Here is a 13133-nt window from a genome sequence, read left to right on the forward strand (position 1 = left end):
GAAGCTTCTTTTTACAGTGAATAATGGTAACTAAAGATGTTCACAATTGGTCAAAATCACAACGTGACTTTTGAATGTCTGACCAGAATAAGGCTCAAGAAATATCACAGAGGAAGGTGTATAAAGATTGGAAGAGCTACTGGTGTGGGGTGCTATGGAATGCTGCCTTCCGTGCATGACAGGACTGTTGGAGTCTTGAACAAAGAACAGCTGTGGTTCCCTGCACAGGACCTGCACAAGGTTGGGCCCATCAACATCCTGTCACCAAGAGGGTAGGGCTCATGAAGCCCGGTCTTCCTGGGAATGTATAGGCAGTTAATGGTTGATGGGGGTAAGCAAAAAACCATTTCTTTGGTGGTATACCCCTGGTAAGGGTATCCACACTCCTCTAAATAACCCTTTGCCCATATTCCTGTAAACAACCCTAATGAAAACTGTTAGATCAAGAGAAATTGGTTGAGAAAAGGATCGATCAGAATGATGGGCACGTGACAAGAGAAGATAACGGTGGTGGCACCTCTCTGGCCCCGAATCTTCAGAAAAGCAATAGTGTTGTGAGAAAGCCATAAAACTCTCTGAACAAGGTTGAAAATGTAGAAAACTCCTGATACCACAATATGGGGTTGGGGAAGGGGGAGAGAACACGTTTACTTAATGTCTTCTCTTTTTTGAAAGATGAAGTTCTTACCAGAGGGTCAGCAACATAGCCACACAGAACACCATTCACAGCAGAGTCCATCATGGTGGCCATGGGTTTGCAGGATGTCATCTTCTCTGTGATCTGTGGGATGGAAAACACGGGCCAACGTCCACTGAGCCAGGCTCACAAAAATTCATGCTGTAAGATGTGACCCCTGACTGGAGTCACAAGAACATCCGGAAGTGTGCATCACAAGAGTGTTCTAGAAGCCATCGAGCTGACAGCTGATAAGCACTGAGTTCTACAGCTAGCTCAATTACATACATTTATAGCCAGACACTTAGTCCCCTTGTGCTATGGTTTCCCTCATCTGTGGTCTGGAATATTAAGACCCATCCTGCAGAACTGCTGGGAGAATCAAGACGTGTACATGCGCAGTTCTGTTATCTGGTGAAGGGGTAGACATCAAAGAAGCCATCTAGCAAAGGTGAGCCAAGGGGTGAGGGGATTGGGGAAGGGTGTTCTCCCTCATGGGAAGGCTGCCCCCCAAAGGTCCTGGTTCCTCTTATCCAAATCCTCTTGAGACAGGAAATCCTGGCAATATAGGAGTCCACTTGGTTTGAGCTACACACTTAACCCTTTCCTAAACATGTGTTGAGCTACTCGGGACCCCCACTGAATCAAGCTGAGCTGTACACAGCAACCTTTCTGTAAAATGAACCTGTGTTCATTCCAAAATGTCCTCTAAAACACCCTGGAACCTGAAGGAGTGGTGGAGAAAGGGGAATCCAGCCTGGGTTGATTTGGGGTGTATGCACAATACAGCAAACCATGTCCTCTGAGTGCACATCTAGGGAGAACCCCTACTTTTTATGCCTGTGCATACTCGGGCATGTATGTGATTAAAGGCAGACACAACACGGGAAAGGACATGTGAAGTGAATGAAGACTTTAAGTCTTCAATGAAAACAAAAGATATCCCCTCCCTACCGCTAGCAACTAACTGCCTTCTGGACCCCATACAAGGAAGCCGTAACCAGTCACCGGCTCACCTTGAGCACCCAACCTCAGACAGCCTGCTGCTTCCTCCCAGTGTCTGCTTCGTACTCTCACAGTACCTTTGAATAAAATCCTAGCTACTTTGCTGTTCGCTTCCCCGGTTCCTCCTACAAGACACGGAGGAGCTGGAACACCAGGTCCAGGCACACACTTACATTTATCTCCAACCAAAATCGCCAGGATTTTAATATCCTTCAGATTTTATACTAGGAAATGACTCTCCTGAGATGTGGCACCCTTTATGTTCACAAAGGACAAAGCTACTTACGGCGTACAAGACCCACTGCAGGTAATGTTCAAAATAGCCTGTTACTGTTCTCCCATACTTCTGTGTTTCCTAGAAAGGAGTCAAAGATTGGGGCCATCATTAAAACAACTAGAGCACACTCCATAGGTATAGCTACTTCACTGTGGAATACTCACACCACACGGCACTTTATCTACACACTTGCTTAAGAAAGGAAAACTTACTGCAATAACGACAGAGGAAATGTTAGTGGTGAGGAAGTTCTGAGCAGAATCCAAAGATGCAATGACTTTGTTCACTTTCTCCTAGAAAAAAAAACAAACAAACAAACCAGTAATTGGAAGGGGAAACAGGAATTTAATTAGGTAATTTGTAAATCCAATTAGAGTCCTTGGGAGACTGATTTCAGGATCCCCACTCCCCTTGCTCAAACTCCGCAGGCCCTGGATGCCCCTCTATGACATGGAGTGGTACTGTCATATAACGCATGCAATCTGCTTGGGTATGTTAACATGTAGTACAATGGACCTGCTATGTCAGTAGCTGACATACAACCCTGTGTGTTAACAATAACAAAACGGAGGGTCTGTACATGTTTGTTATTGACATAGAACTCCCCCTGTGGTGGTATTGTGCTCCCCAAAATATTATGTACCCTAATAAACTTATCTGGAGTCAGAGAACAGAAAAGCCACTAGATACTTAGGATAGGCAGTGGTAGCACACGCCTTTAATCCTAGCATTCCAGAGGCAGAAATCCATCTGTTCAAGGATATAGCCAAGCATGGTGACTCATGCCTTTAATCCCAGAAAGCCAGCCTTTAATCCCAGGGAGTGGTGGTAGAAAGCAGAAAGGTATATAAGGTGTGAGGACCAGAAACTAGAAGCATTTGGCCTGGTTAAGCATTTGGCTGGTTAAGCTTTTAGGTTTTTAGCAGCAGTTCAGCTGAGATCCATTGGGGTGAGGACACAGAAGCTTCCAGTCTGAGGAAACAGGACCAGCTGAGGAATTGGCAAGGTGAGGCAGCTGTGGCTTGTTCTGCTTCTCTAATTGTCCAGCATTCACCTCAATACCTGGCTCAGGTTTGATTTTATTAATAAGAACTTTTAAGATTCCTGCTACACTCACCCCCCCAACCCCAAATAGTTTCTTTCTTTTCTTTTTTGGTACTGTGGATGGAGCCTATGGCCTGTGCTTTCTAGACAAGCATTCTACCATTGAGCTAAATCCCAAGCTTTCTATTTAATGTATAACTGTTTGAACCCACCCACAGACACAGAAGTCTTGTGGATGGACAGCCTTGGTGACTAGGGCCTATAACATCAGGACCTGGCTCAGCCCTCTGAGGACAGGAGGAGATGAGCTCAGAGAAAGGACACACTTTGGGGCTATACACCCAATGTGTTCTTGAAGGGAATCGTTGGTTGTTCGTGAATTCACATGGCTGGAAGGATGACATGGCTAAGCTCCCTTCAGAGCAGACAACTGACCTCCTTCAAGGTGGCCCAGCTAGTTAGTTTTTTTCCTTCTTTAAAAAAAAAATCTCTAATGAAACCTGTTGCACCAAGATGCAGCCATTGCAAACCCATGTTACAAACAGGAAAAAAGGCTCCTTTTGCACAGGGGTCTGGGGGAACACAGCTGGGCAGGTGCATCAGAACAGAGTTCTGTCTACCTCTCATACCCTAGGCTGGGTCCCGATAAGGGGGCAACATGCTACTGGTCTCATCCTGAATGTGCAGAGGGAGCCAGCAAAGATTGTGAGCTCGCCAGTATGTCTCCAGATCCCCTTGGCCATGGGACACACTTGTATGAAATGGCACTGGGATCAGGCATGGCCCTGGAGCAGAGCAAACCTACTGGTCTTCAGAGGGACTATGTCACAATATTGGGCTCACTGAGGAAATCAGAAGAATCCCCCCTTTTTAACTGTGGAGTTCACACTCTAAAGTGTGGAGGCCCACAGAGGTTTCCAAGTGAGATCTGAGCTTGCTTTCCCCAGCAGGGCTACATAGGGGAATGATTGGACCACTGGCGTGGTTACCAGATGTTTGGAAGGGTCTACACTTGGCTGTGCAGTATGCTTTGATCTAGCAAGGGGGAGGACTTTTGCCTCGCCCCTTGCATTTTTTTTTTTTTTATAAAAAGCCTCTTTGAAGAGACAGAAGGGGCCGGTGGATTTTGATCCAGGTCCTCCCGAAGCTATCCTGTGTTTCTGTCTGTCTCCTCTCCATTATCTTTCTATCAACAAGTTTCTTATTCCTCTCTCTTCCTCATAGGAACCCATTACAAGGTGGAAGCTGGCCTCCCACACCAAAGCTCTTATGAGCAATCTTTCCAGTTCAACAAAGATACTTATTTCTGAGGCATCTGCTGCAGTTCTACATATGAGATGAACACAGCGCAACCTCGGTGCTCAGTTTCTGTGCCAGGGCACTTCTTGTGGCGTAGTGATGAACTTTTCAAGGTGACTGGTGTCCTTCCTGGCATGGCTTCCCAAGTGTAGAAGGATGGTATGTGGTCAGCCCTCTAATCTAGGAGTTTTAAATCTGGGATTCAGTTAGCCTCTTTTGTTGTTGTTATTGTTGTTTTGTTTTGTTTTTTCCAAGACAGCGTTTCTCTGTGCAGTCCTAGCTGTCCTGGAACTCACTCTGTAAACTCGGCTAATCTTGAACTCAGAGATCTGCTCACCTCTGCCTCCCAAGTGCTGGAATTAAAGGCACGTGAAGTCACTACCTGACTCAATTTACCTTTTGTGGCAGGAAAGGGAGGGGTTTACTGAATGTGTTACGATTTTTCTGATCATTTCCCCCTAAATAATACAGGACAGCAGCTATTACATTGTGTTTCTACTGCATTAAGTGTTGTGAGTAATCTAGAGATGGTTTCAGTACACCAGAAGGTGTACCTATGTTAGATACACATACTGTGCAATTGATGTAAGGGGCTTGAGTATTCATGGAGTGTCTTGGAAGCCATCCCCTCCCCACACTGAGGCAGAACTGTGCTTCTCCCACCTCATGATGATGACAATGGTTGTGGCCAAGTGACTTGTTTCAACTAATGGAATGTTAGCAGTGGCTCAAAGGCAATCCATGCTCTTGCTCACACCCCCAGCTTGTACCATTCTGTTATTGTTTGATAACTGAAATGATCCCCCTCAAAGCCACAAATAGTAAATATGTCTAGGGGTGTCATCTTATGGTGGATTGGATGAGAATGGCCTCCATAGGCTCATATATTTGAAAACATGGTCTCTAGCTGGTGGAACAGTTTGGGAAGGATTATGAGGTATGGCCTTGTTGGAGGAAGTGTGTCATTGGTGGTGGGAGGTTTGAAAAGCCCATGCCGTTGCCCAGTTAGCTCTCTTTCTCTGCATCTTTCCCCCTCCCTTCTCCCTCCTCCCCTCCCTCCTTCTTTCCATGTCCCTCTCCTTCTCTGCATGCTTGTGGATCAGATGTAAGCTCTCATCTACTGCTCCAGCACCATGCCTGTCTGTCTACTGCCATGCTTCCTACCAGCTGCAACAAGTGTCTGCTCTTCCAGGCTGAGTCTTTTAGGGGGTGGGCGAGTAGAAAAGCCTGTGGCATGCCCAGCAGTGATGGTGAACATGTGTGGTAAACAGTGCCAAGACTACCAGTGATATGCAGCACAATCTTTATAAAAGTAACCATGCTTTGGGCTGGAGAGACGGCTCAGCAATTAAGAGCACTGGCTGCTCTTCCAGAGGACCTAGGTTCAGTCCCCAGTACCCACATGGCAGCTCACAACTGTCTGTAACTCCAGTTCCAGGGGAATCTGACATCCTTACACAGACATACATACATACATGCAGGCAAAACACCAATGCATGTAAAATAAAAATAAATAAACTTTAAAAAAAGTAACCATATGGGGGCTGGAGAGGTGGCTCAGCAGTTAAGAGTACTGACTGCTCTTCCAGAACTGGGTTCAATTCCCAGCACCCACATGGCAGGTCACAGCTGTCTGTAATTCCAGTTCCAGGGGACCCAACACCCTCACACAGACATACACGCAGGCAAAACACCAATGCACATAAAATAAATAATAATAATAATAATAAAGTAACCATGCTTAAGCTCACCTCCTACCCAGCAAGACCCAGACTCTTGAAACTTGCATTAACAGAAGCTTTTGGGAGGAGGAAAGCCATGGGAAAACCAAGTTCAGTATTCAAAATCCTCCGAACACCTCCTTTTAACTTAAACTACTCATGAAAACCAATACCTCTGCAATTCTAGGTGTGAGATTTGATAACAAAACCTCATGAAAGAAAATCGAAACCCTTACCGGCAACTTATCACCCGTGCGCTCAAGTGTCCAGACACTCTGTTTAAAAGCATTCTGGTGGAGAAAAGAAAAGCATTTCAAAATTCTTATCCAAAGCACCAAGAGGGCCTTATGTCAGTCCCTGCCCCAACACAGACATCAAATGTGACTGGACAGAGTAATGGCTGCATTCTAGAAAGTACAGCAGACATGAGCAACAACATGACCTTATACACCATTAGTGTGTGAGAAAACCCATAGAGGAAAAACAAGACCATACTCAAAGGCTTTAAGGGCAGCATATCACACACACAACATACAAAAACGCCTTCAAAATAGGTTTAATCAGTTGGAAAAGCATTATTTGAAACAGAGCCTGCCTACCAAGTGTGGTTTACTTGAATCGTTTAGGTTCAAGTGGCAAACTTTATCTGTAAAAGGCCACACTATAAATATTTCGGGTTTTAGGGGCCACTTTCTATTCTATTTATTTTTTATTTTTTCATTTTTTGAGATAGGGTTTCTCTGTGTAACAGCCCTGGCTGTTGTGGAACTCTCTCTGTAGACCAGGCTGGCCTCAAACTTAAAGGGATTAGGACTCTGCCTCCCTAGTGCTGGGATTAAAGGCGTGCGCCACCATCACCTGGTGCCATATTCTATTCTTATGGCCAAAAGTGGCCATGGTTTTCTAATAAGCTGCAATGGCTGTGTCCCGGATTTTTTTTTAACTGGCAACAGGCTAGATTGAGTCAGGCTGTGGTTGACAAGGGCCAGTTGCCAGCCCTTGATTAATATGATGGATCTGTGGCCAGGTTGTCCTAGCTCAGAAGAGACCAAGGTGTCCTGTCTACTTGAAGAAAAGCATGGAAGGAAAATGAAAACAAGAGCAATAGGTATGTTTACTATGTTAACAGGCTTGTTCTAGGTGTGCCCAATGACAGACAATTGTATGAAGCCAATACACGGTGTACATTAATCCAATGGCAGAACCCTGTGGAACTCTAGCAAACCAGAAAGTAAGAAGGCCAAGACAGAGAGACAACCAGAGTGGAAACTAGATCCAGAAGTTTCTATGTTAGAGAGGATGGACTTGCATACACTTCTGCAAACCTGGGCAGCTGACCTAGGGACCCCGTTTCTACACAGTTCTCCCTTTTACAGCCACAAACAGGCCCAGGAGCAAGCCTAACTGAGTCCTCTGGTTACTGAGTCCTCAAGTTCAGAAGCCATCCATTTCCATGGACCAAGTGATAGCAATGTAGGCACCACCCCTAATAGCCCATCATTCTCTTTGCTTCTATTATTTTATTTATTTCTATTATTTGCTTCTATAAACAAACCTTATTGTTTGATGAGGACACTGGGAAGTCATTATGTTTTAGAGGGACAAAGAGGTATTTGAAACCAGGTCTGTGTGATTCCAAACCACAAACTACCTCTGTTACATTAGAAGCAAGGGAAGAGAAAGTTGGGGGTGGAACAGAGGAGAAAGAGAGCAATAGCCATGGAGGGAGTCAACAGAGCTGAGGGAAACAGAAGTACTTACCCTCGCCTTCACATATTTCTAAGCAAAGTTTGGAGACAAAGGATTGGAGAATATGTCAGCAAGAGCCCAGAGCACATTCACACTGCCCAGGAGGCCTACTAGCAGGAGCACAAGCTATAGCCGGGTGCTGGAGACAGATGTGGGGTGCACCTCACTGCTCACACTCTCTTGGAAGGAACAGAGGGAGGCACAGTAAACGAAGGTATGATTTAAGGATGTGGTTTGGAAAGCCCAGATCCATATCTGAAATGGAGGCTGAGTGGTTGGAGCTTTGATGAGTGTGTGTCTTCAGGCTATTTGCAAGTTAACTAGACAACTAGGTGCTAGATTTCACTCAGGCCACCATGAAATGCCACAGGGTGTTGACTGTTACCAGTGATTGCTGCAAAGGAAGGACTTGCTCCTGGTGAATGGCTATAATATTCTGCACATCTGTTTTCAAGTCCTGTTTCAACTTTCCTTCAGGCTACAAGGAAAAGAAAAACATAAGGATCAACACCATCCTTCTGGACCACAAAACAGACTCATTAACCAGAAAGGATACCAGAAGATACCACATAACCAGGACCCCTCTTAGACAAGCATGACACAGGGAGGCAGCGGGGCACCTAGACAAACTGCTTCACACTACACAGCCATGGACTCGGCAACACTTCACACTCAAAAGCACTTCCTAAACACGAGATGCTGTGGTTTCTTTTTCCCGCCTGCAAACGACACAGCTAGTCAATTTCCCTGTTTTACAGTTGAGAAGAACCAAGGCTCAAATGAAGATAATTCAAGTTAATTCACATTTAAATGATGGTCAGTACATGAGCTATAACAATCCTGTAAAGCAGGTGTAATTACTGCCTCCATTTTTACAGATGGGGAAACTAAGGCACAGGTGAGTGAAATACCCTGCTTAGGCCACTAGCATCAGGAAGAGACTGAGTCAGGACTTAAACCTGGGTCTTCCTCCGGAGATCCGCTTCCCTGTCACCACACTCTGCTGTTTCTTGAAGGGGCCATGCAGAAGAGCTGACGTTAGACAAGGCTATGATGGTGCCTCTGCTCAAGCTTATGTGATGCAAGGCACAACTCAGCTATTACTCCTTTACGCTGCAAGAAAAATGTGTGTGTGTGTGCATATGTGTGCATGTCTGTGTGTACGAGTATGCACTTGTGTCTATACATCTGTGTACTTGTATGTATGTATGTCTGCATGTGTGTATATTTGTCTGCATGCTGTGTATGTACCTGTATATATGTGTATGTCTGTGTGTGTATGAATTGTGTGTATATCCATGTATATATGTGTATGTCTGTGTGTGTATGAATTGTGTGTATATCCATGTATATATGTGTATGTCTGTGTGTGTATGAATTGTGTGTATATCCATGTATATATGTGTATGTCTGTGTGTGTATGAATTGTGTATCCATGTATATATGTGTGTATGCATGCATGCATGTATGCATGTTGTGTGTGTGTGTGTGTGTGTGTGTGTGTGTGTATGTGTGTGTGCATGTGTTTGAAGTGGAGGTGTTGATCTGTGAAAGCACATGCAGAGGTAAAGCTGTTTAGCCTTCCGGACCACAGAGGGACAGCTGCCATGGGGCCTCTAACGCACTAGTGAGGTGCTGTGAGACAAAGTCAGGCCATGGTGACAAGGACCACTTTGTGGCTTCCTAACAATGATATCAACGTATGCCTTTCCAGCTATGCCAGCATTTGACAAGACTATTGAACTCACCAACTTGTTTGCCTTTTCTTCCAGAGAAGAGGCAAATGCCAGCAGATCCACTTTGGTAGGAGATTTCTCAGCCTACCAGGGAGGAAATGAAAAGAAAACCATGTTACAGACCTGGGCTTTTACAGGAACACCATCGAAAGGTAGCATGTTGAACATGGGGCCACAGCCATCAGGCAACAAAACAAGGCTAGAAATGCCCACATAGGTTACATTTGCATTTCTATGTATTATTTTTACCCACCCATAAAAAATGCTACTAATACACACGTAACATTCATAGATTTGAAAAAATATGCTCAGTGGAAGAATCTAGAAATGTAAGTCACAAAGTGTATGTTGCTACTTATATGGATTATACAGAATAGAATGTAGATGGGTGGCTGCCAGGAATTTGGGACTGGGTAACAACTGCTTATGGGTAGAGTGTTTCCTGTGGGAGATGAAAACATGCTGGGACTGGAGGTGGAACTATGAATATACTAGATGCCACTAAACTGCTGGCCTTTAGAACTCTGGCCTTTATGCTATGTGAATCCACTGTTGTGATAAACAAAACTTCAAAAAAAAAATACACAATACGATACTCTAATTTCTCCCCAAAGACCATACATGTGTATCTTGCTCATACCTCCTTCAAGTACTTGGAGTAATCGATTGCATCTTTCCAAGAATGTGCAAAGTCCTGTAGGTTTTTCCTTCCTGCTTTGTCCAACAGTTCAATGTTATCAACATTCACATTCAGGTTTTCCAACTCCTTGATTATTTTTCCAGTATGCTGTGTGAAACAAAAGCATCCTTTCATCTCCCAAGAAGGTCACACACTCAATGTCTTCAAGAGGAATGAGACTACACTAGATCAAAAAAGATGCATATATTTTTATTTGAATTACTTCCTTCTCTGCCTACGTAAGTATTCTCTCTGGACATGGAATTTAAAGTGAAATAAGATTGCATCTCCAGCCTTGAAGATCTCAGAGGGAAGAGGCTGAGTCATAAGAGAGGGACACATGAACTCCATCAGAAGACCAGGCTGAGAGGACTCAGTGGAAATGGACTACAGAGAAGAAATGACGTCTAAGCATCTAGTCTTGACAAATGAGGCTGAAAGGACAGGGTGGGCTGGCATTCCAGGGAGGGGACCAGCATGCATCTGGGTAGTAGGGAAGGCATGGGAGATATCTTCTGGGAGACAATGATCCTGGGAATGTGGTTGCTGATATGGGGTTGTCCTAACAGCCAACCAGTAGTTACCATAAGCATACAGTGCCTGGCTGCCAATCACAACTGTTACATAACATGGTGCAGGGAAAATAGCCCATGGCATGATGGGCAAAGGAGTACAAGAAATCTACCTTGGACTTGGTCACAAGATGATGTTTTATTTATGGGAATATTGAGGGGAGATGCTAGATACAAAACTCATGTAAACCTTTCAAACAAAAGGTCTTCACACTGGAAAGCTGTAGCGCCATCATAGTCCCTTTGGCTCCCCTAATGACCTTCCATGATGCTTAAGGGAGCAAGATGTGGGCCAGGACCTTCTCCCTTGGTCTTGCTCGAGATCTATCTACTCATTATGGAAGCTGAGAAGACAAAAAAAAAAAAAAAGGCCTTCTAGCAGGGAGATTGAGGACATGTAAGCTAACTGCTCTCTAGACCTGGAGCAGAAACTACTGCTCTCTCTTCTGTTCAATGTCTCTGGGATGGCCTTTCCTTGGCATCTCAAGACATGACAAGGGTGTGGGCTGGTACAGAGCTAAGATGGTCATTTACTACTTTTGATTCTATCCTTTCTTTTTCTTGCCACTGGTAGGTAGGGCTCACATAACCCACTCAGGAGTCCTGGGGTGGCAGTGCTTACGTTGTAAGGAATGAGGACAGGGGCGACCATATTTCTCTATACCTGATCCCCAAGTCTGGGACCTGGCAGAATAGAAGACCTGATCTTGAAGGACCAACATCCCTGGGAAGTGAGTAGGCCTGTTCTTGTAGAGCATGCTCACCAGATGAAGTTAACAGTTTCCCTGAGAAGTCTCTCATGGGAGACCTCTTGGAGGGTCTTGCATAGCATTGGAAAAACTCAAAGTGTGAAGAAGAGAAAGACAGCTGGTTGGGGGTGTGAAGGTGTTTTGAGATTAACAGATAAAAGTGAGGATCACAAACACCTTGCAGAATGAGTAGATCTTACGGGGACCAAGGGAGGTGGTCTTGGCCGACCTCTTGCTCATTTGACGTCATGGAAGGTCATTAGAGGTACGGAGGGGGGGGGGAGGGAAGGAGGCCATGATGGCTTGACCCCTTTCCAATGTGAAGAGCTTTTATTAGACAGGTTTATGTGAGTTTTGTACCCATTGTAATCTCCTCGATATCTCTTTAAAATGGGCGTTTTATCACATCAGCCTTCGCCAAAGGGAAGAAATGCACCTGGGTCTATTAGTAGAACAAAGTCAAGTTCATGACTGGTTCTAATGACTCACCTGCTCAATGTTGAAATTCTCACTGATGTTGAAGACGTTATCAAGCTGAAAGGTAGCATACACACCTCGACCCTTTTTGCAATCCCTATAGGAAGAAACAGAGAAAACACGACCAGATGAGCAGCATGGCGATCTCCGACTTTCACTAAGGAAGAGGAGAGAGGTTAGTCACCCCTCAGGCTACCAGGACTATTTCTCCACCTGGCAAAGGGACATGATGGGAAGTGAGGACTGTGTCAGTTACCCCAGGTTTAGAGGGAAGGGAATATCACACACTATTTAGAGACTTACTCTAAAAACTGAACTAAAGGCAAAGAAAATCATTTTTCTTTGAATGGTATTAAACAATGGGGAGCCCTCAGTTCCTCAGGACAGAGGTCAGGTCCTTTCTGTGTCTTGTCAGGTGACCCAGAATTTGAGGTGCTGAAGCAAGACCTCCAGAAGTCACCTGGTACTTTCATGTGTGCACCCATGTGGCTGTTTAACATCAAAAGACATTTACTAAGGAAAATGGGAAGACCCAAAGAGGGCCATGAATGTGACCAGGTCTCCCACTCAAGAGGGAACATTCTAGGGAAGAAGATGCTTCCAGGGGAAAGATACTGACTGCTTAAATGTTTTCTCAGCCAACTCACTATTAAGGAGGGCGCTAATGAAAGAAAAGTTCTTTAAAATGAGGGGTCCGTTACACACGAGAAGGGTCTGTCATGCCACTGCTGCAGGACTGGAAATTTTAAGGTTATAAAAGGGTTAGAGAAATCTGTGTATCATTTAGTATCCCAGGGAATTAACGACAGAAGTCAGGATGTTCTATCAATGTTCTCACATGTCAGGGTAGAAAATGCATGCTGATGAACTATCATAAAACACTGTTTTATCATGTTCTTAAAGTGTGTCAGGAACTGCTCCAAACACATGCATCTCACCCAGCCCTAACAACCCCAAGGGGAGATTCTTATTGTTATTCACCATATTAAATGGAGAGAAATTAAAATGTCCGGGGGTCACAGGAACAAGACTGGATCCCAGGTGACCTGACTGTACAATGCACAGGCTAGGCCTAAATCTGTTTCATTATTGGATCCCAGGTGACCTGACTACACAATGCACAGGCTAGCCCTAAAGCTGACTCACTAT

At 44.7% G+C, this 13133-nt stretch overlaps 1 protein-coding gene across 1 annotated transcript in view; it reads right to left on the reverse strand.

The window, feature by feature from the left end:
• Positions 1-13133, reverse strand: part of Prom1 (prominin 1) — a 100838-nt gene that overhangs the window by 9473 nt on the left and 78232 nt on the right. The window contains exons 14-21 of the mRNA XM_059275837.1: positions 11997-12081; positions 10148-10294; positions 9520-9591; positions 8157-8249; positions 6259-6312; positions 2171-2251; positions 1968-2036; positions 689-781 (exon numbers count right to left, since the gene is read on the reverse strand). Coding sequence (XP_059131820.1) covers positions 689-781; positions 1968-2036; positions 2171-2251; positions 6259-6312; positions 8157-8249; positions 9520-9591; positions 10148-10294; positions 11997-12081 — 694 coding nt within the window. The remainder of the gene's footprint in view (positions 1-688; positions 782-1967; positions 2037-2170; positions 2252-6258; positions 6313-8156; positions 8250-9519; positions 9592-10147; positions 10295-11996; positions 12082-13133) is intronic.

This window comes from Peromyscus eremicus, chromosome 10 (assembly GCF_949786415.1).
Source record: "Peromyscus eremicus chromosome 10, PerEre_H2_v1, whole genome shotgun sequence".
Taxonomy (NCBI): Eukaryota; Metazoa; Chordata; class Mammalia; order Rodentia; family Cricetidae; genus Peromyscus; species Peromyscus eremicus.